The sequence below is a fragment of the Ascaphus truei genome, chromosome 21 (assembly GCF_040206685.1).
Source record: "Ascaphus truei isolate aAscTru1 chromosome 21, aAscTru1.hap1, whole genome shotgun sequence".
Taxonomy (NCBI): Eukaryota; Metazoa; Chordata; class Amphibia; order Anura; family Ascaphidae; genus Ascaphus; species Ascaphus truei.
The window spans coordinates 15,016,484-15,038,852 of NC_134503.1; the positions used below are offsets into that span (position 1 = coordinate 15,016,484).

Genomic DNA, 22,369 nt, shown 5'->3' on the forward strand with positions numbered 1-22,369 from the left:
GTCTGTGTGGGACTCTGAGTTTACCAGAGGATCTGGCTCAGAGAGCTGTCACTGGGACAAGCACCCAGAACTATAAGAACATCACCCTCTGGAGCTAACACAGGACCATCACCTCCAGAGGCCACCCACGGGAGCACCACCTACACAAACCAACCACCGGACCAGCACCCACAGACCGTGGCAACCAGGAGCCATGGCGGAGAACCTCAAGATCCAGCTCTTTGTGAAGGTAAGATCTGCAGAGTATCACTTCTTCACATAGCAGAGCATTGCTCCTTCACACTCCCTGAGCGGTGTCTGAAGATGCATTGCTCCTGCAAACTGTTGGCTTAGTAACCTTGTTCTGTGTAACATCTACGGAGCAATGCATCGCAAGCCCCTCTTACAGCCATGGGGTTCATCTCTGCCGTTGTGCAAAGACGAGATACACAGTGTGTAAATTTGAGGCGTTGCACTGTATTAGCTGCAGGTAGGGCGTGGATCGCAGTCTCACATTGCTCTTCAATGCATTGGGCGCCTCTGCCATGCAGTGGGATAAGAATACAGCACCTTGGACATGTCCGTATAAGGGAATGAAGCATCACCTGCCTCTTCCCGAATCCCAGTGCCAACTTTGGGCAAATCGCACAATCTCCCTGTGCCTCATGTACCAACATTTCATAGTAAGCCCCACGGGGCTGGGACTCCCTGCGCCTGAAACATGCTGTACAAAGCTGCGGACACACTGTCGGCCCTATATAAGAAACAATACAATGAAGATAAACCACATTCGTTTATTCTATGCCAGAAACTGTGTGGGTTTTGTATAAATGTGAACTTGTGAATAAAGATAATGCCCCCATCATCCAGCCACCTACTACTGCCCTCCTCATCCACCCACCACTGCCCCTCTCCATCCATTGCCCAGCCATCTACTACTGCCCCACCTCCCCATCCACCCACCACTGCCCCTCTCCATCCATTGCCCAGCCATCTACTACTGCCCACACTCATCTACCCACCACTGCCCCTCTCCAATCACCCTCCATTGCCCAGCCACCTACTACTGCCCCACCTCCCCATCAACCCACCACTGCCCCTCTCCATTCATTGCCCAGCCACCTACTACTGCCCACACTCATCTACCCACCACTGCCCCTCTCCATCCATTGCCCAGCCACCTACTACTGCCCACACTCATCTACCCACCACTGCCCCTCTCCATCCACCCTCCATTGCCCAGCCACCTACTACCGCTCCCACTCATCCACCCACCACTGCCCCTCTCCATCCATTGCCCAGCCACCTACTACTGCCCACACTCATCTACCCACCACTGCCCCTCTCCATCCATCCTCCATTGCCCAGCCACCTACTACTGCCCCCTCATCCACCCACCCTCCATTTCTCATTCACCTACTACTGCTCCCACTCATCCACCCACCACTGCCCCTCTCCATCCACCCTCCATTGCCCAGCCACCGTCTACTGCCCCCCTCCATTTACTCTGCTGCCCTCCACCCTCCAAATCCCCTCCCAGCTGCACTGTCCTTTTATATCCTCATTCCTGGCACCAGGAAGGAAACATTCCTGTGTGTGTGTGTGTGTGTGTGTGTTTGTACATTAGTGTTGGTTGTTCTGTATCTTTATACATTAGTGTAATCTCTGGATTAGTGGTCACTAGCTATACACATTAGAGCCGGGCGCTTTAACCATCGGTCCCTATGGACCATGATGTGGCCCTTCAACGCTCTGCTCCTGCTAATTTCCTACTAGTTGCTTAGACAGCCGAGTGCAATGTTTCACACTGAAGCTCACGTGCCAGTTTAGGTAATGTGTGTATGTATATGCATATGTGTGTGTATGTGTATATATATATATATATATATATAATATATACAATGAGGGTCTGCGCTTGTGTGTGGAAAACCAGAAATATAGGATATATAAAATTGAATTAACTGATTAAAAATCATAAATATATAAACATATTATTAATAAATCAATATAATGAATACTACTATAATAAATCCTGAATAGTGAAATCAATTCATATACCAAAAGTGCACTGTGAATGTCTGATATAAAAAAAGCTAAAACATACAATTATACAAAAAAATATGTGTGGTGCTGTGAACTTTGCCTTAATCTGCTAATTGCAGATAGTCCTCTAGAGTCCAACAAATAGGTCCAATGATTGGGGAGTGACAGAAGCACTATTAGGATCAACCGGCAGCTTCTTAAAAGGGCACAACGACCTCCCTCTCCACCTGCATAGAAAAATATAAGAAAAAAAAAGCGCCAAATCCTAGTGCATTACTGTGCAAAAATCGATATATTTAATTCCCAAAAATCTCAATAAAAATGAACTCACAAACATAAAACAATTAAAAGCATTGTATGAGTAATACTCATGCTCCTAGGACCAGGAAACGCTGCTTGATAAAGTTGCATTTGTTGCGACGAAACGCGTCAGGGACGTACCTTGCGACATTACGTCATCACGTTGTGTGCATCCTTTACGGCCGGGGAGCACACGGAGCTATAGTGAGGCTTACTCTGATACCACATTGATCTGGAGGATTTCGAGTGAACCGGAGAGACAGCGCTGTTTGGGAGACTGACTCCAGCTGATCTTGGACTCTGCTGCGGTTTGGACTTGCCTTGGTGGTGATTATTAATCACATACTGCTTTTATTTAACCTCTACATTGTGAGTGTTTTTAATCCCCCCATCCACTCTTCCCTACATTAAATGTTACAGTGTTACACTAAGGGGCGTGCGCTCTCTGTTTTTTTTCATATGTATATGTATATGTGTATATATATATGTGTGTGTGTATATACATGTGCGTGCGTGCGTGCGTGCGTGCGTGCGTGCGTGCGTGCGTGCAAAATATTTTTTTAAATTTTTTTTTACAGGCGTTTGAAAATTGTCAAGCCTTTTAATACATCTAAAATTACATTTACAACAAGCTTGTGGCCCTTTAACTTCCAAATGTTTTGTGATCTGGCCCCTTTGCAGAAATAGTGGAAGAGCCCTGCTTTAGACTGTTGGCTCTGTGCCTATTAACGTACCTATACATAAACGTGTAAGATCTGTCGGTGTGTGAACGCATGATGGGTGTGTCAGGGCAGCACTGGGAGAGGTTGTGGTGCAGTGCTACAGGTGCTGCGCCGACGAGTATTCTAAAACTTGCCTTGGAAAATCTGGGGCTATCACAAACAAGACCCGGGTACATGCTGGGTACATGCTGGGTACATGCTGCAACATTTCGGTGACATTTCTGCAGAAAGACTAATGGCCCATCGGATTAACACAGCAGGGGTCCCTGGCAGTCCCATTCAGTTTGAATCATTGGATTAACACAGCAGGGGTCCCTGGCAGTCCCATTCAGTTTGAATCATTGGATTAACACAGCAGGGGTCCCTGGCAGTCCCATTCAGTTTGAATGAGACTGCCAGGGACTCCCGCTGTGTTAATCCGATGGGCCATTAGTCTGTCTGCAGAAATGTCACTGAAATGTACCTGGGACTTGTTGGTGGTTGCCCCAGATTTTCCAAGGCAAGTTTTAGAATACTCCTCGGCGCACATGTATGTGTTGTCTGGGCTTTGAGCGGCGCGGTCATTGGGCTTTGCGCGGCGCGGTTACACACTGCACTCGCCACTGCACTCGCCACGTTGCGCTCCGCTCTCACTGATTTGACTCATTCCCGGGTTCACACCGCCGGATGACGATGTGGAAATGTTCATAAAGCGCGTTGTAACACCGATACCACGTGTCATTTGGGTGCGTCCTTTTATGGCTTCAAGGTTCACCGCGCAAAGCAACGTATTGCGCGTAGAGCGCCCAATTGGCCAGACGGTACTTAGGGTCACTAAGATCCAATAAGGGGTACCGCAGCTCTATCCTGTGTTACGTTACCATTCAGGTAACCATGTGAGATTGGGCTCCGATACCCCTTTATCAGAGCTTACTAAATCCCAGCCACACAGCTCTTTGTTACATGACCACAGCGGATACGGCACACACCGTATACACAAATCTTGCCTCTTAAGCATGTCTGAGCATGGAAGGGGCTGAATTACGTCTGTGTTTCTTGTGCGCCTGACTGCGAAGCGTCTGCAGCTGTATTTATGAACCAATAAAGCGGTACTATAATGAAAAGTCACTTAGTAAAACTAAAACATGCATCTGCTCCGCTTAACCTCTTCACTGCCAGAGGGAGGCACCTCTGGCAGTGAAGGGGTTAGTTTTCCTGCGTGCAGCCCCCATTAGAAAGCGCTAATGAAGAACCCACGCATCTTGCAGTTGCAAGCGCTGACCCAAACTGTGCTCCCCGTGACCGGTTTCTTTTCCTTAGTTGAGATCTGCTGGACAGCTTGGCAGGTGCAGATCCAACCTGCTCACCCAGACACAGGTGTGTTTGCAAATAAAAATACCCCTTGTGAGCACATTCACACGTCCCAGGCAGGTCTGCAACCCTGCCTTCCCTTTCCCCATTATCTCTTAGCATACAATGCTTCCACTGCAGCCAGGGATTCTGGGTAATGACCTGCAAATGAGCACACTGTCGACTTTTGCTTCTTGTCCATTTTAACATGGACCCCTATAAGCTTACGCTTGCCGTAATACACAACGTTAGTTTTTGAGAAGTGTGAAGCAAAGATGAGAAAGTTGCCATAAAAAGCAGCACGTTAGAAAGTCCTTATCCAAGACCAAATCTATTCTTTTTGAGAAGTAGCCAGGGACGTAGCACCGGTACAAAGCAATATTTTATGGCAGACAGATGTATGTATGTATATCTTTATTTATATAGCGCCATTAATGTACATAGCGCTTCACAGCAGTAATACACGTGACAATCCTATAAATAACCAATAATACAAATAAAACGCAATGGGAAGAAGTGCTTCAGACTAAAGTGACATTTAGGAACAGGTGTCCCTGCCCCGAAGAGCTTACAATCTAATTGTAGCCAGCGTTGATTCTCTTGCTGCCGCATTGCAGCAGGACACACAATGCGGGATCAGACACCATGGCGCATGCGTAGCTGCGTACCAAAGAGGGGCGGGGTTAACACCTTATTACACCCACTGGCACGCACCTGTGGGTGCATTAACGCCTGTTACATCTGTTTATGTATGTGCTGTGAGTGAGTATCTTCACATGTGTGCGAGCAGACGTTTGCAAAGCTGTGTAGATCGCTGTGTCTGCGTTTTAGTGTGTGTATTATTCGGGGTTCTTAATAAGCTGTGATGGTGCCTGTAAGAGACGTGTGCAGAGATACATGTAATTGAGACCGATTTGGGTGAAATGATATCTCGGCTTTATTGAGCCTGTTCCTTTATCCAGGTAAAACATACAAAAACAACAAAATAACAAACCCCTATCCCTGTGTAAGGGCTAACTTACTTCCCCAGACCCTATCTGCAGGACTGGAGGGATATTCCCATTACCAGCCTATCGCCCCAAAATCTCAGGAGGTACCTTAAGCAGGTGGCCCTCCATGTCAGTCTCTGGCAGGTTCCTGGGTCCTCTGTGTCCAGGAAATATAGGTCTCTGGGTGTCTGGGTGTCATGATCTCAGCACAGCCTTTGGACTCAAGACTGTGTCTGTGTGCAGGCTTCTCTGCTCTCCTCCTGTCAGCCCCAATGTGAGCCAAGGAATCTCTCCCCTGTTTCTCACATCAGTCTTTTTTCAAAGTCCTAATCAGCCAGGTGAAGTCTGGTTGATTGCCTGTGTGCAATTAACCAGCTCACTGCTGGATTTATAGGCAGTTTCTCTCAAACAGTGATAAGTCCCTAAGGAAATATTGAGGTAAAGTTCCCCTCAATTAACAAGTGCTGCAGAGCGTTGTATCCACTTATATAATGAATTGCTGCATCCGGATAACATAATGTTATAATGAAATGCTGTGTGGAGCTATGTAGATTAACCCCTAGTTGGGACGTGGTCCGGCAGGAATGTGAAGGGTTGTCTGGGGGAAGTCCTGAGACCCACCCAGACCCCATACATGAATCCGGCAACTTAATGAACCAGAACACCTGGGGAAGCTCCCACTTAAGAGATAGTAACGAAGTACTCACATATGTCCTTGTTTCATCCGGGTGTGTGTGTGCTCCTCACTGTATGCAGAGGAAAAAAGAGAGATCCAGCGCTCCACGGATTTCAAGATAATGAATTTATTGTGCCACACGACGTTTCGACCAACAGGTCTTTTTCAAGTGACAAGCCTTTTCCCCGCGCCTCTAACGCGTTTCACCCGCTATGGGCTTTCTCAAAGCGGGTGAAACGCGTTAGAGGCGCGGGGGGCTGTTACCCCTCCTCTTGTTTTTTAAATCCATGCTTTAATAAAGACTTTATATAGCTCAGTCCAGCCTTTGCCATTTTTGCTGCGTGGTTGTGCCCGCTGTCTCACTCTCCTCCTCGGCAGTGGTGATTTCTTCTAGTGATAAGTCCCTGTTACAGTACCGATCGGGGCACAGGAGCATGGGAACTCCCATGGACTTCAATATTTCGCAGTGCAATAGTGCCCCCATTGGCCCTATCGTAGTTTAATCAATAACCTCCATTGTGTCTGTGTATCATTGTGCTAATGTGTGTGTGTGTGTGTGTGTGTGTGTGTGTGTGTGTGTGTGTGTGTGTGTGTGTGTGTGTGTGTGTGTGTGTGTGTGTGTGTGTGTGTGTGTGTGTGTGTGTGTGTGTGAAGGAATTTGTGCAGTGGGATTAAAGTGCATCAAATGCTGGTATTCAGGGTCAGCAGCTATAAATGGCAGATGGCTTAATTAACCCCTTGGCTGCCGGAGGAACCAGTAACACATTGCTGAAGGGAATCGTTCATATTAAGATATGTGACTGAATTGAAACCCGTGAGCTTGTTGAGAACACGTTACATGGAGAATTGCCTTTCTAACTCTGCATCATCATGAGATTTCAGTCCAGCGGTTGTCTTTTAATGCAAATCGCAGTGTATTCTGGGACTTTAAAGAATACGGACCGCATTACAATCTCATACCGACACGGTGTTACTGTAGGTGGATAATATTGTACCCTACAAAAGATACCTTGCAGCTAATCTCCACCAAGCAGCATACATCCGTTACAGTGTATAAAAATGGATCGCCGTTTTTTTGTCCGCCTCATAAAAAGACATGTGGATGACACAAGCTGGTTGATGCCCAACGCGTTTCGTGACGTCAATCCCAAAATGAAAATGGCACTATGACGTCATCAAATGTGTCGGTTGGCATCTAGCACTAATGTCTCAAAGGTCGGGTAAGTTGCTTTCTAGAAACTGGAAACATAAGCGGATATGTTTTTTATATAGTTGATGATGGACTAAAATTTCCACGTGTATTTAGGTCAGTGACCAGTTTTGTCGATGTTGGCTGTGGTCATTGGTGGAGAGTGTGGAAATCTCTCCAGAAAAGGTTGAGGGAGTTCACTCTTGATATGATGCACGGTTCCATGGGCAGTCAGGCTATTACTTTGCCACCTTCGTTTCAAAATGACCTTGACCGGGTGGCATCTCGGGGTAATTAGGAGGCAACCATAGCCAAGACTATCCAACTCCCATGGACAGAAGGACTACAATATAACAATACTTGGGTATGATGGCAAGCAAATAAATATATTATTATTATATGCCTTCTTCTGCAATTCTTGTTCTCTCTCCCCTCTTCTCTCTTCGCTTCTCTCTCTCTCTCCTTTCTCTCTTCTCTCTCTTCTCTCTCTCTTCTCTCTGTGTGTTGGTCACTAGGATATATGCAATCAGGCATAAACAAATGCAATAAAAAAACAAAGAAATACGTGTTGGGATGGTTCGTAAGAGAATATTCAACTACCCATGTTCAATATATTGTGAAGCCACTTCCCAGCCCTGAAAAAAAAAATTCAGCTCTACTCTGGGACGTAAATATGCTCCAACACTGGGAAGTGGCTTCATGGTATACTAAGTAAGGGTCATAGGTTCTGGTGCACTGTGGCTCCGAGCCAGTAATAACCTGCTAGTGACGCTGCCTTCTCTTCAGGGGGTGACACAATAACAAGTCCGGACACTTCTTAATTATACAGTAGGTGTTACAGTTTAATGGAGGAGGAACAGCTTTGTGGGTAAGGCACTGGTATCTGAACCCAGATCAGACACTGAGCAAGTCCCTTTTATCTCTCTACGGCCCTTATTCAGTATGCAGTGAATCCACTTCCCGGTGTTGGAGAAGATTTTGGTCCCATTCATTTGACTTAAGTTAAACTTCTCCGGCATGGAGAAGGAACTTCCCAGCTTATTGAACATAAGCCCCTGAGACTGGTGCCAACAACCTGTATTTATAGATCTTCAATACAGATTTTTTTTTTTATATATGTACAGCACTGAATACACCGTCAGCACGTTATAAAATAATATTTCCCAACTATGAACAGCAGGGTGCAGGTTTGCAGAGTATTAATTCAACAATCGTTTCCGAACACCACAAATTGTGCAATTCTAAGCAAAGGTTAGGACCTCTATTCTTGGACAACCACATACTTATTTGGGGGCGAGGGAGGAGGTGTGGGTCTGGTAACTCCATGAAATAACTGTCCATGGAAAAACTGGAAGGCTGCATCAAAGGATCAGTCGCAGCATCAAAACCGATTGGACAGCTGCAGTGACCCTGGAATGCATAGAAAGCTCAAGGCGACACACTGTACATTCTCTGTTGCCCACGCTTCAATATTCTAACACTGTATAATATGTAAGAGCCTGGAGCAACTAGGTGAGACTTTTTTTTGTCAGTGTTAAATGGGGGTGTGGAGGGGGGGGGGGGGGGGCGGTTAGCTTGTGTCCAATTTCCCCCCAGTTATTTGATGATATATTTTATAAGATGATTGCTAAATACTGATCAATTGGAGTTCACAGAATCGTATGTAAGTGGAGGATGTAACAGGATGTTTGTCTTCATCCACGCTTGTGGTATTAATGTACCATTTGAAGTTTGTCGTCACCGAGTCATCCGGGTATTTGTCAACCAGTTGGTCAAAGTCCAAATGGGCACGTCATTGGACTTATCATCTAAATAAATTATATTTTGGTTATCTATGGTTCGGCCTTTGCGTTGGCCTTTCAAAACCCAGCCCGTGCGAGGGCCAAAACGTTGATATTGTATCATTTCAAATATGTTTTGGTTAAGTCCACTGGAGTGCCGGTTTGGACTTTACCGTCCAGGTATTGGTAAACCACATTGGGATAAACCTACGGAGTACCTGTAGCAGCTTTCCCTTGGCTTGGATTTATTTGATCAAAGGATGTAAACCAAAAGTCAGGAGAGGAGACTCCCAGCAGGGAGAAAGTGCCTTGCACTGCTGCCGTGGAAATCACCAAAAGAATAGCTGATGCTGCTGGATCACTTAAAAGTATTTATTGTTAGCTGGACATATACAAAAAATAGCAAGCACCTCACGGAGGGGCACTCTGACGCGTTTCGTGCGCTACCGGCACTTTGTCAACCAAAAGTCTCCATTTATCATATAGATTTTTACACCATATATATATTCCCCATTTATTGCTATCCCAAAGGGAGAAGCGCAGGGATTCACTGTCTGTTTTTCCCTTTCAATATGACTTCCAAAACCGCTTTATCCACCAATTGACTTCCTGTTCTGTTTATAAATGCATTGATTACCTGGTTTGCGTATCATAGGTGTATCGTGCAGTGTTTGCGTAATTAAGGCAGATTTAGCCAACGTGGAGGAATGCAGAGAGTTGTTTTACATCATATTTGTACTTGTGTTGGTCCTGGGCTTGTCTGAGAATTCCCTGCTGCCAGAGCAGGGCGTGGCGAGACGCATTAAAAATAATGGATCGGATTAAATAATGTTGGCTGCCCTGAGTCATAAGGGAGGTTTCATTCCAATATCCCTGCAAGTCCGTGCAGCTGGTACTAGCTGGGGTTTATCAGCCTAGATCGTAGTCGCAAAAAGGTTTACGATTAATTCTACAATGTGTAATATGGCTTTTCCACAGCGTCTACAGCTTCTACTTTTCGTGGAGGGAGTTGGGAGGGGTCCAGGAATATTGTTTTGATTGATGGCACCTCTGTGCTGCTAGTGAGCATTGCGAGTTCCTATGCGGTGTGAATACGTTGGGTAGGTTGGAAGGAGGGATGTATGAAGCTATGGGGGAGAAACGTCTGGGAAGGCAAGAGGAGGGTTCTGCAATGTCCGGTACTTTAAAGCAACAGGTATCTATATAGATGTTAAGTAGTTGTGGTGAGTAGAGGTCCTGGATCCTTGATCTAAATCAGTTTCAAGAAGCATCATCCTTTTATGGTTCTCAAACATCTGCTTGGGGTCTACCAGCCATGTCCGGTTTTAGGAACAATAAAACATCTCCAAATATCATGCAAATTCATATTTGCAACTGACAGGAGATTAATCGGTGTTTTTAAAATACCTAGTCTGACTTAATCATGTAATAATGATGCAGAGCAGGGCGTTCATAGAAATTCATGGTATGCAAATAGTATTGTACCACTGGCCCAATATATTTTGCCTTGTGTAAGTTACAATTATTTCCCATTATTAATGTACACCACACTCATGTCTACAACTTCTCCCAAATACTGCTCTTTTTTGGGCTGTCTTGTTGGGTAGATGTTGCCGTAAGTCACTATAGGGATATGTAATGTGTAGGTGGTTAATCAGTTGGCTGTTATGAATATGATCAGTGGAAGTCCACCCAATACCCCGCCTCATTCTCTTTCTAGGTGTTTGCAAACAGATATCACAAACCAAATCTAGAATAACTCCCAGGGTGAAGGGCACATGGTGGGTCATTCCAGCGTTTAGAGACCAAGCACGAGTTACCCAGATCTCCTTAGCAAAGCAAGTAAACCCCACCTGAGAAACACTCAAGCCCAAGCCTGCTCGGTTCTGATGAGCAGATTGGCAGAATCATACAGTTTGCTTCTTCACAATGCTGATGCCTCGCTCATCCCAACACTTTGATTAGCACTTAGAAGCCTTTCTTGTAGAAAATCGGTACATTAAGTTACACCCTTGGGGTCATTCACTAGTGGGGTTGACTATGGGTGCAAACGGCCTATGTAAGGACCCCCTGCTTTTTTTCAAAATGGAACAGACATTTGCATCTGAGACTATTATTCAATGTGCTGTGAAGCCACCTGCCTAGTAATTGAGTCAGTCCGAGAGAGTGAGTCCTTCCACTAAACTAATGCTACAGAGACTAGTCAAAGGCACGTACTGTGATACCATATGGTGATGAGACGTCTGCATAACTGGCCAGGTTAGATTTTCTAGTTTAACAGGTCTATGTATCTAAAGGCGACCACGAATATATGTCCTAATTTAGTTTGGAATAGAAAGCCCTCCCATTGGTGGAACGGATTATATTTGGTTCAGATCTAAATTAGGAGTGCAACCACATCATGTTTTTGTTGTTGTGTCGGGGGTGGAGGATTAACATTTTAATGGCGAGTTAAAAAGGAATGCTAATTCACAGCCAACGTATACACCTACATTAACCTCAACATGGGAGCTATCCAGCAGCATGTTCAATGTGTTCATTACAACACAGGTTTTTGGCAACAATGTAGAACAAAAAGATGGCGGCTCATGTTGGTAAATACGTGAGAATGAAGATCTAATAAGAATTTTTGCGTTTAACCAGCTTCACTTTGCAAACCAGCCTCGCACTGATGAGACCCAAAAGGTCGAAATAGCGGTCTGTGAGTAGGGCTACTGGCTCAGCACTTCTTTAAACCAGGCTTGGCTGAAAAAGCTGTGTAATGCGGCAGGCGTAAGATTATAGGACTTATAGGTAAGGCTGCGTCGATAGGACAGTCAGCGCTGAGCCGTGTTGAAGCTCCGTGATGAGCCCCATCATCCTCAATGAGGATGTCTTGAGAGGGGGCTCCCGCGAGCGTCCGCAGGCGTGCTGAGGCGCAGGGATTTTCAGCCGACAGCAGAACCTGTTTCTGAGCGCGCTGTCGGCTGAAAACCTCCAATCAGAGCGAAGCCGCGTCAACATCACGGCGCCATGACGTTGACATCTGCGCTTTGCGGGCTATTGGCCCAGTGATGTCAGTGCCCCGCCTCCCCCGCCTCCCGATCGCAGCACCCCCCTCTATGGACGCAACCTTAGAAGCAAAAAGTGACACACTGGGAGTGCTCATTTGCATGTCATTACCCAGAATCCCTGGCTGCAGTGGAAGCATTGTATGCCAAGAGATAATGGGGAATGGCAGGGTTGTGGACCTGTGTGTGATTTGTGCTCATTAGTGGGGTGGGGGGCTTTTTATTTGAGAAGAATTTCAATAGCATAGACTCATGGTCACTGTTCCCACCACCCCCACATTGGCACTGACCTGCCATGGTCCAGCACGGGTCTCCTTCTCCTACTGTCTCCGTAACTCTCCCAACATACTACTTGGATGGTGAGCTCTCCGGGTTCCTTTCCCTATTGCTTGCTCATTCGTATGTTTGCTGCCCTTACTGTGTTTTTAACTCCCTGTTTTGCAAGAACTACATTGGGAAGTGCTGCGTACATGGTTGGCTCTTAATAAATAAACCTATCCATACTGTACTTACATTAAAATCTCCCCCTTGACCGATTGTGCAGTCTTAACACACAAGTATCCCATGGAAATGAACTACAATTTTATAACATGGGCGGGATTTAGAGTTCAACCAATAACCAATCTTTCCCAATGCAACAATGCGTTGAACTCTGCTATCTGTGCCTTATTTTAATGTCTTCAGCTACACTGTATTCTTGTACATTCCCATCTTGGCGTGTGCATCGGGCTACTTTGGGCTGTTTTAGGTTTCCTGGTTACACTGCAGATAGTGTTAAATTAATAAAGGGGATGGATAGTCTGACACTGAGGAGAGGCTAGCTAATGTTTGCTTACATTAGACAAGAGGCGTCTAAGAGGGGATATGATAACTATATACAAATATATTCGGGGACAGTACAAGGAGCTTTCAAAAGAGCTATTCATCCCAAGGGCAGTACAAAGGACTCGGGGCCATCCCTTAAGGTTGGAGGAAAGGAGATTTCACCAGCAACAAAGGAAAGGGTTCTTTACAGTAAGGGCAGTTACAATGTGGAATTCATTACCCATGGAGACTGTGATGGCAGATACAATAGATTTGTTCAAAAAAAGGTTGGATATCTTTTTAGAAAGGAAAGGTATACAGGGATATACCAAATAAGTAAACATGGGAAGGATGTTGATCCAGGGAGTAATCCGATTGACAATATTTGGAGTCAGGAAGGAATTTATTTCCCCTTATGAGATATCATTAGATGATCTGTCACTGGGGTTTTTGTTTGCCTTCCTCTGGCTCAATATACTGTAAGTACAAATATAGGAATGCATCAGTCTGCTTTTAGGATGTAATTTAAACTGTGTTCCAGTAAACGGGATTCCTAGGGTGTGGACCCAACAAAACCGTAAAGGATTAGGTTAAAAATATCCCATGTGGAATTGGGTGAGGCAAACTCAGAGGTTAAGTTGTAATACAGAGGCTATGAAATATGTGCGGATTACATATTGTCCTAATAATCTGGGCGGGGTAGAACAAGACCAAGTGGCCAGAACATCTTACCTTCCTAGTTCTGCCTTCATTATTGTTCAGATAAGGTGTTCAAGCTGCAGACCAAGCAATATCCTACGTGTTTTTTTCCCAGTTCTGTACTATGAGAAAATACTTTTTTAAACAACTCTGAATGACATTTTTAATGTATTATAATGTAACAAGCATTTGCTGTTTCTAAAACAACCATTTACAAAGTGAGACACTGAGCAAATACTCCTCTGCAGCCATTTAGTGAACCCCCGAGCCGATTCTTCGCCAATCGATCACAGGAGAACAGATCGATCGGCAATTTAGCTAATTACTTATCATTGTGTGGGTTGTATTGATGCACAAATGAAAGGGGGGAAAACAATGTTTAAAAGCTTGGCCTGCTGCTTGCAGATAAAACGCTCACCGACACTTTGGGATAGTTATAGGTACACTCCCTCTAAGAAAGAAACCCTACTGAAATATTGGCAACGCTTTGTTTTCTTATAGAAATTATGTTAATTGAATAGGGCGGCAGCAAAACAATCGGGTACTGTGTGATACACGCAAGCTACAGAATAAACAAACGTTACCTGTTACAGGCGCTCGTTGGTAAGCTACTGTAGAAGAGTTTGCTGTCTATTAAAGCTCCAGACTAAGGCTGAGTCCCCGCTGGCGCTGAGCACGCTCATGCTTGGAGAGCGCTCCAAGCATGAGCGCCGGGTGTGCGGCTTGTGCGCGGGGGCGGGGGAGGGGGGGGTTATTGCGGGTAGTTCAGCGCACAAGTATAGATTTTTGTTTACTTATGCGCTGATCGCGGCTGAGTGTGTGTGCACGAGCCTCGCGCGCACTGCGTGAGCGGGGACTTACATATATCTATATGTGTAAGTCTCCTCCGCAAGCGCCCGCCCGCTCAGCGCTAGCGGGAACTTAGCCTTAGGCAGCGCAACAAAGGAGTTAAGTAATGAAATACCATTAAATAAAAAGAAAATCGCACTCTTAGTTTATCTTTTATTCTACTCTATCAAACAAGTTGCTAGAACTGCTACTGTGATGGGAAGAAAAAGGAGGGGGAGGGGGTAAGGAGTGATCACAAAATCATACTAATTGAGTTGATTATTAAATAGTAAATGTAAATTGATAATCATAAAGTGGGTGCAGACTGTGAACTGAAAAGTGAATCAGCAAAGATAAGGAGTACAAAATGATTGGACTCCGAAGAAAATTCACTTAATTGCACACCACTAATTGAAATATAACTTTTAATAAATTTACTTAAAACATATATTACCGAGTGCGTGTATATAACGCAAATAAAAAGAAATTAAATCAGAATACACTAGCACCAGAGTCACCTTGTAAATTGAGATGAAAAACCTCCTACTAAATATTAATGGTAGGGTGAAGGGGACTAATGGTGCAAACAGTCAGGGTAAAAACCCCACTGGAACAGCTTGTAGCGCAGATGGTAAAATAAATAGTGTTGGCAGTGAGGATAGGAGTAGAAATTAGAAAATAAATTCATAAGTTAAAGCAACACCTAGTGATAATGTGTGCTGCACAAAACACCCTGATAAATCATGAATAAATAAAGAATACAAGGTATAGGTATCATGGGTGCAGACACAGTGAACTAACACTCATACTGCAGCAATGTGCAGATGTTGTATATTCACAGCACATATGCTGCAGGAGGCACATACATGACTAGGTGGAAAGCTTGATAATACCCTCACTGCCTAACAAACACTATGACCAATAGCATAATAGCATATGAAATCTACAAGCGTAAGCCATTGACTGAATACACTGTATTAAAACAGCTCCAAGTAGGAGACTGACAACAACATTGCGTGCCCAACGCGCGTTTCCCTCCAGCTATGGAGCTTCGTCAGGGACACATTTTGTCTGGGGGGGCGCGGAGGTTGCAGAGGCCCCGCGCTCTTCCACCAAGGCATTTAAATGAAGGGCCAGGGGGACCGCGCAAGGACTCTGCAGCTCAACTTGCCGAGATTCAGAGGCCTGGTGAGGCGCATCGCCATGGCAACGTTGCGTTAAATGACGCTGCGGGGTCAGTTGACGCCGGCAAACAAGGTAAGGGGGGGGGGGGCACGGGCACTGGGAGGCAGCAGGTAGGGGGGGGGTGTGGCTCCAAACGTTTGCGCACCCCTGTTATAAATTATGACATTTATTGTCCTGTGTGTGGGACCAGATAAGTCCCTTCAAGGTTTGCAAACCTAATGTAAGATTTATATTGTATAAATACTGACAGAGCTGGAAACATTTATATTGAAGATGGGTTTCAGTGCAAGTTAGGATTTATAAATAAGCGCTTTATATGAAGGGCTATAGTAAGAAATAAATATAGGGGCGAGAAAATGTCTGTGAACCCCAGTGATAATTATGGAAATTCCATAGCTTCCATGATAACCTTTTGGAATCAAAACCAGGTATTTTCTTAAATATCCAATAGGGTTATAACAAAATGATGGATGAATTAGACAAACAATGAGTAATTAAGAGTCGGGGTATGTGCAAAAGTAAGTGAAACTGTTCTTTTATCAGCGAAATGAAAGGGGATAATTAGAATGAGGTGTTAAAATAATTAGGTCGATCTTTAGGTGTGAGTTTGGGAGGCCCCACCCTATATAACGATCAGAAACGTTGTGATTTTGGTCTTCACCATACAGGTGTGTGGAAACACGTCATGCCATGATCAAAATAAAACTCAGGACCTCAGAAAAGCAGGTACTAATGCTCATCAGTATTAAAAGGGTTACAAAACCATTTCTAAGGATTTAGGGCTCCACAAATTCACTTTTAGACAGTCTACAAATGGAAAAAGTTCAAAACCACAGTCGCTCTACCCAAGAGCAGTCGTCCTACCAAAATCTCTCCAAGAACAAACTGGCAAATCATCCAGGAAGTCACAAAGAACCCCAGAGTAACATCCAAGGATCTGCAGGCCACTCTCGCCTTGGCTAATGTGAGTGTTCATAACTCAACTAGCAGAAAAAGACTTCATGGAAGGATAGCCAGGAGGAAATCACTGATCTCTAAAAAGAACATTGCTGCCCGTCTGAAGTTCGCCAAAGAGCACATAGATGATCCACAAGACTTCTGGAACAATGTTCTCTGGACAGACGAGTCAATGGTAGAACTTGTTGGCCTCAATGATGGGAGTGTGATGGTTTGGTGCTGGTTTGCTGCCTCAGGACCTGGACAGCTTAAAAATCATTGACACAACCATGAATTCTGCATTGTATCAGAAGATTCTAGAAGACAATGTCAGACCATCCATCTGTGAGCTGAAGCGAAAGTGGATCATGCAGCAAGACAAAGATCCTAAACATACAAGCAGATCTACAAAAGAATGGCTGCAGAAGAAGAAATTCCACGTTTTAGAATGGCTTAGTCAAAGTTTGGACCATTGAAATTACCCTATTGAAATGTTGTGGCAGGACCTGAAGTGAGCTGTCCATGTAAGGAAGTCCTCAAATATCACTGAGTTGTAGCTGTTCTGTAAGTTGGAATGGGTCAAAATTCCTCAAACCCGATGTGAGAGATTCACCAGTAGTTAAATTAAACACTTAGTTGAAATTCATCGCTGCTCAAGGAAGTGCCATCAGGTACTGAAACTAAAGGTTCACGTACTTTTTCATACATGAATATTGAATGCTGAATCATTTGTGGATAAATAAATGTTGAAAAAGTATCATGTTTTTGTGTCATTTATTTCAGGGGTGCGCAAACTTTTCAGTCTGTGCCCCCCTGCCTGCTCTCTGCCCCTGCTCGCCCCCCCCCCCCTTACCTGGTGACTGGTGTCTTCTGACATCATTTAACCCTGTGGCATCATTTGACCATGGCGACGCGTCGCTGGGTGCCGCCGGAGACCAGGTAAGGGAAGCCTCGATCGCCCTCCCCGGCATTACATTTAAATGCCTTGGGGAAGATCGCGGGGCCTCTGCAAGCGTCGTGCACCCCTTATTTGTTCAGATTATCTGTATCTATTATTAGGACTTAAATTAATGATCTAATAATATTTTAGGTTTGAAATATGTGAAAATCCTAAGTGGTTCACAAACTTTCTCTCCACTGTATATAACATGTATTATCGCAGGTTATGAGTACTTGGTATTTCTTGTGTGCACTGTATATATAACATGTATTATCGCAGGTTATGAATACTTGGTATTTCTTGTGTGCACTGTATATATAACATGTATCATCGCAAGTTATGAGTACTTGATATTTCTTGTGTGCACTGTATATATAACATGTATTATCGCAAGTTATGAATACTTGGTATTTCTTGTGTGCACTGTATATAACATGTATCATCGCAGGTTATGAATACTTGGTATTTCTTGTGTGCACTGTATATAACATGTATCATCGCAGGTTATGAGTACTTGGTATTTCTTGTGTGCACTGTATATAACATGTATCATCGCAGGTTATGAGTACTTGGTATTTCTTGTGTGCACTGTATATAACATGTATCATCGCAGGTTATGAGTACTTGGTACTTCTTGTGTGCACTGTATACAACATGTATCATCGCAGGTTATGAGTACTTGGTATTTCTTGCGTACTGTATATTGCATCATTATACCTTTTTTATATGATCTCAAAAAATATTTTTTTTATATTAGAATAAAAGATTACTATTTTCTCTCGAATTTTAGCGGTTCTCATTGGATAATCCTACTACTTCATTAACATGACATTGAATAGTCGAGTCTGAACCTTAATTAAATTGATATATTTTTTCACTTCTGTCCATTCTGATTCGTTTCTATCCCAATAAAGTATAGGGGACAGAAAGGGGACTATCCTGTATCTTAATGTTTCACAATTTTTTTTCTGCATCAGTCAGTGTATGTATGTATGTATGTATGTATGTATGTATGTATGTATACACATAGACACATATATACACATATACACACACAAACTGACTGATGCAGAGAAAATATATATTTATAATGTGTTTTTGTTTACATAATATCACATCTGCCCCACTAGCGCACTAACGGTTTTGTTGATCTTCTCTCCCGCCAGGCAAGTGACGATGGTGAAAGTATCGGAAACTGCCCCTTCTGCCAGCGCCTGTTCATGATATTAATGCACAAAGGTGTCCCCTTCACCCTCACCACTGTGGACATGAAGAGGTTGGTGCCCGTGTACTTCCTGGGATGTGAAACCTTGGCATGTCTTGGTTATGGTGTTACATTACTACAGCACGAGCCCTACAGAGCAAGCGGCAACACATTGGGGGCCAGATCTACCAAGCTGTGCTACTCCACGAGACGCCTTCCAGCACGGCTTAATAAATAGCTTTTACAGTCCATACAAGTGAATGTATAGGGTCTTCCATCACAGAAGGAGTCTTATTGATTAGCACACTTCAGTAAATATGGCCCTGAGTAGCAGCCATGGGAGAGAAGCTAAGAAGTATCCTACTAGGACAGTGTTCAACACCTGCATGTAATAAGATGACCCCTTTTGGTAATGGACATTTTAATGGGCACTACAATAATAACCCCTTTGCTGCCAGACGAGTACAGCACCCACCTGTGCATCTATAAGAAACCACATTAAAAGAGACTTGGTCACTGTTGCATTAGTAGCCGCAGTTCCCCATTGTTAGACATGTAGTGAGGTGGGGGATGTGCACGGTGGGTGGTGGTTGAACCTGTTCTTCCTATAGTGTTTGGGGAATCCTGTCCTTCTGCTTCTTCCTGTGTCTGGCCTATTCACAAGCAGCAACCCATGCAAAAAAAGCAATGAAGGTCGTCTTTAACTATATAGTGATACAAACGCACTCCTGCTAATCTGAAACGGCTGAAAATCATGTCGTTTACTAGAACAAAAAGTGACTGGTCAAGTCACCGTGACATTACAATATCTGGTTCTACACAACGCACGTGATGACATTCTGGCTGCTGTTGTCTTATCAACAACTGAACCACATAGAGGTTAAGAAAAAAGCTGACTGATTTAATCCCTTTCCTGCCAATCCCCTATTGGGTGTTAGTCACACAAATAGGTTTCTCAGGCTTTTTATAAACAAGCCACAGATATTCTTGAAAGCGGTTTGTAGATTCTCAACCTGGATCAAGCACCTTTTTGTTCTGGAGAACTGTCACTCTACCATTGGTGGTTTTATCTTTTTAAAAGGGTCATCACGAGAGTTTGGGGATGAAATGAGGGTGTCTAGAGTTTCCAAAACCTCGCGACTTTTCTGCGCACAGGAAAGGAAGACCCGCGAGGTTTCAAATGCTTCATACAGTACAGCCTAGAACTATCTTGTTGGTTCATTAAGAGATTGCAGCCTGAGACAAACATCTGAAAATGTATATTGTAGTTCATTTATACTGAAAGGAAGAAAGGCCATTGATTTGAAGCAGCAGTACCAACTCTGAGACAAGTAATAGTGGTTTGGGCATTTCCGGTGTTGGGGGAAGGCTGGCTGAATATCCACTAGTAGCCACACCATGGCTGATGTATACATACATGGAAGTGTTAGCCAGTGCAGATCTGCTCTGCTGCTTTCACTATCTCCTGATTGTCCTTCTGACTCCATGCTTCTCTGCACAGGGCCCCAGAAGTGTTGAAAGACCTGGCCCCAGGCTCACAGCCACCATTCCTCCTCTACAACGAAGAGGTCAAAACAGACACCAACAAGATCGAGGAGTTCTTGGAGGAGACCCTGGGATCGCCAAGGTGAGAGGGTCAATTCAGGGCCGTGGCCAGCTTCATTGGAAGGGGACTGCAGCCTGTATGTTACACATTATTAGGACAGATTAGGACATTTTACAGCCATCCTATTTGTGGTCACTCAATCGTGCTTTGGTTAGTAGTGTCAAGGAGGAAGAAAAACAAAGGGTTATTTGTTTTCCGCAGATACTGTAGGTACAGCGCAGAACAAAAAATAACACTAACTGGAAAATTACAGGTGCATGTTCCTGATTAATTGTAGGACAATACCGTGGTGGCGCTGTGCATAACAGAGTGTACAGGCATACCCCGCATTAGCGTACGCAATGGGACCGGAGCATGTATGTAAAGCGAAAATGTACTTAAAGTGAAGCACTACCTTTTTTCCCACTTATTGATGCATGTACTGTACTGCAATCGTCATATACGTGCATAACTGATGTAAATAAGGCATTTGTAACAGGCTCTATAATCTCCCCGCTTGCGCACAGCTTCGGTACAGGTAGGGAGTTGAACTTTGCTGTTCAGGACGTGCTGACCGGCGCATGCTTGAGCTGCCGTTTGCCTATTGGGCGATATGTACTTACTCGCGAGTGTACTTAAAGTGAGTGTCCTTAAAGTGGGGTATGCCTGTACAAATGTCCTAATATCCTTACCTAGTCACCTCTTTTAACAATCTTAAAGCCCTGATCCTTCAGGCAAAAGTGTAACCAACCTGAATAAATTGAAATCGCACATTATAATGGAAGAAAAATAGGTTACAGCTTTATTTTTAACAACATGTGTTAAGAACCCCTATGAAGGCCCTCCCGCCGACAATACATTATCTTAAACGATTGCCAATGGGGGCAGCTGGCTATTGGCTGCACTCCCTCCCCCACACGCTGTAAAAAAAAAAAAAAAGAGGGGAGACCCTTTCGGCCATCCTTTGGCTGCGCATCGCCCACCACAGCTGGCTCAGGATACGTTAACTCCACGTCCCCCTCAGTTTGCGCCAAGCTTTCCCACGCATTGATTGGACATAGCCGGCCCGACCGAACAGCTAGCGTCTCCAGACTGTCAATCTGTTTTTGGGGCTCTACCCGGGCCCGCCCATACAGTCGGCGTCCGCATCTTTACCAGTTCTCGGCCTCGCTGTGCTTGGCTGGTGCGGCAGTTCCACTGATGCTGTAACGCGGAGAAACAGTATTGCTCCTGCTTGAAACAAAGAAAAACAAGTTGGGCATAAACCGCAAAACTTGGGGGGGGTGAGGGAAAGTCAAAATACTTCTGCCTCTAGCTTCTGGAGACCCCAGCTTTCTACCCCATTGATTCCTCCCCTTTCTATTGGCTACGTCGTGAGGGGGGGGGATGCCCCGCCCACATAGCCCCCATTGTCCCAGCTGGCCCCTATCGAAGAGGGGGGGGGGGTGGCGCAATTGATAAGCTAAACCGATCAGGCTGTCTCGGCCTCATGCTGAGGCCTCTGCTTCTTCTATCCAGTAGAGAGAGAGATGCTGCCGCACGTACAAGTATTACTTCAGATGTGGTTACAGAAACAGAGGCGTCTGTTCTGTTTGTAAAGACATCTGAAGTAATAATTGTATGTGCGGCAGCATCTCTCTCTCTACTGGACATTAGATGAAGCCGCTAAGGGCACGGCCTCCTGCTCTGGTTCCACCAAGACTACAACGGAGAAACACCAACCATACAGAGCAAGTGCATTCTGTTCCTAAATCTTACTTTTATGAACCTTTAGTACTCCACATCCCCACGGCCCTAAATGTTCCCCAATTCTTCCCTTCTTCGTCCATCCCTGATTCTACTCTCACACTGTAGTAGGGTCTCACCAGGCTGTTAACGAGTCTCTGTGTTCTGCCACCAGTTTTCCCGGCATGGCTCCCAAGTACAAGGAATCGAGCTCTGCTGGGAATGATGTGTTCCACCGATTCTCTGCGTACATCAAGAACCAGGCCCCAGCCCAGGACGAGCGTGAGTACAGACAACGGGGGCAGATACTGCAAAGTAAACACAGACAGGGAGTGCTATACACACGGGGACATGTGCAGGAAACAGCTGGGATAGTTGCCCTTCAAGTCACAAGGTCGGAGACAT

The 22,369-nt window shown here is 44.7% G+C and overlaps 2 protein-coding genes across 2 annotated transcripts in view; one reads left to right on the forward strand and one right to left on the reverse strand.

Moving 5' to 3' along the window:
- CLIC3 (chloride intracellular channel 3) overlaps positions 1–22,369 on the forward strand; it is a 26,687-nt gene continuing 4,318 nt past the window's right edge. The window contains exons 1-4 of the mRNA XM_075579076.1: positions 1–229; positions 18,617–18,726; positions 20,156–20,281; positions 22,140–22,246. Coding sequence (XP_075435191.1) covers positions 194–229; positions 18,617–18,726; positions 20,156–20,281; positions 22,140–22,246 — 379 coding nt within the window. The 5' untranslated portion in view covers positions 1–193. The remainder of the gene's footprint in view (positions 230–18,616; positions 18,727–20,155; positions 20,282–22,139; positions 22,247–22,369) is intronic.
- PAXX (PAXX non-homologous end joining factor) overlaps positions 22,137–22,369 on the reverse strand; it is a 20,748-nt gene continuing 20,515 nt past the window's right edge. The window contains exon 8 of the mRNA XM_075579075.1: positions 22,137–22,272. The gene's annotated coding sequence lies outside the window, so the exon portion shown is untranslated. The remainder of the gene's footprint in view (positions 22,273–22,369) is intronic.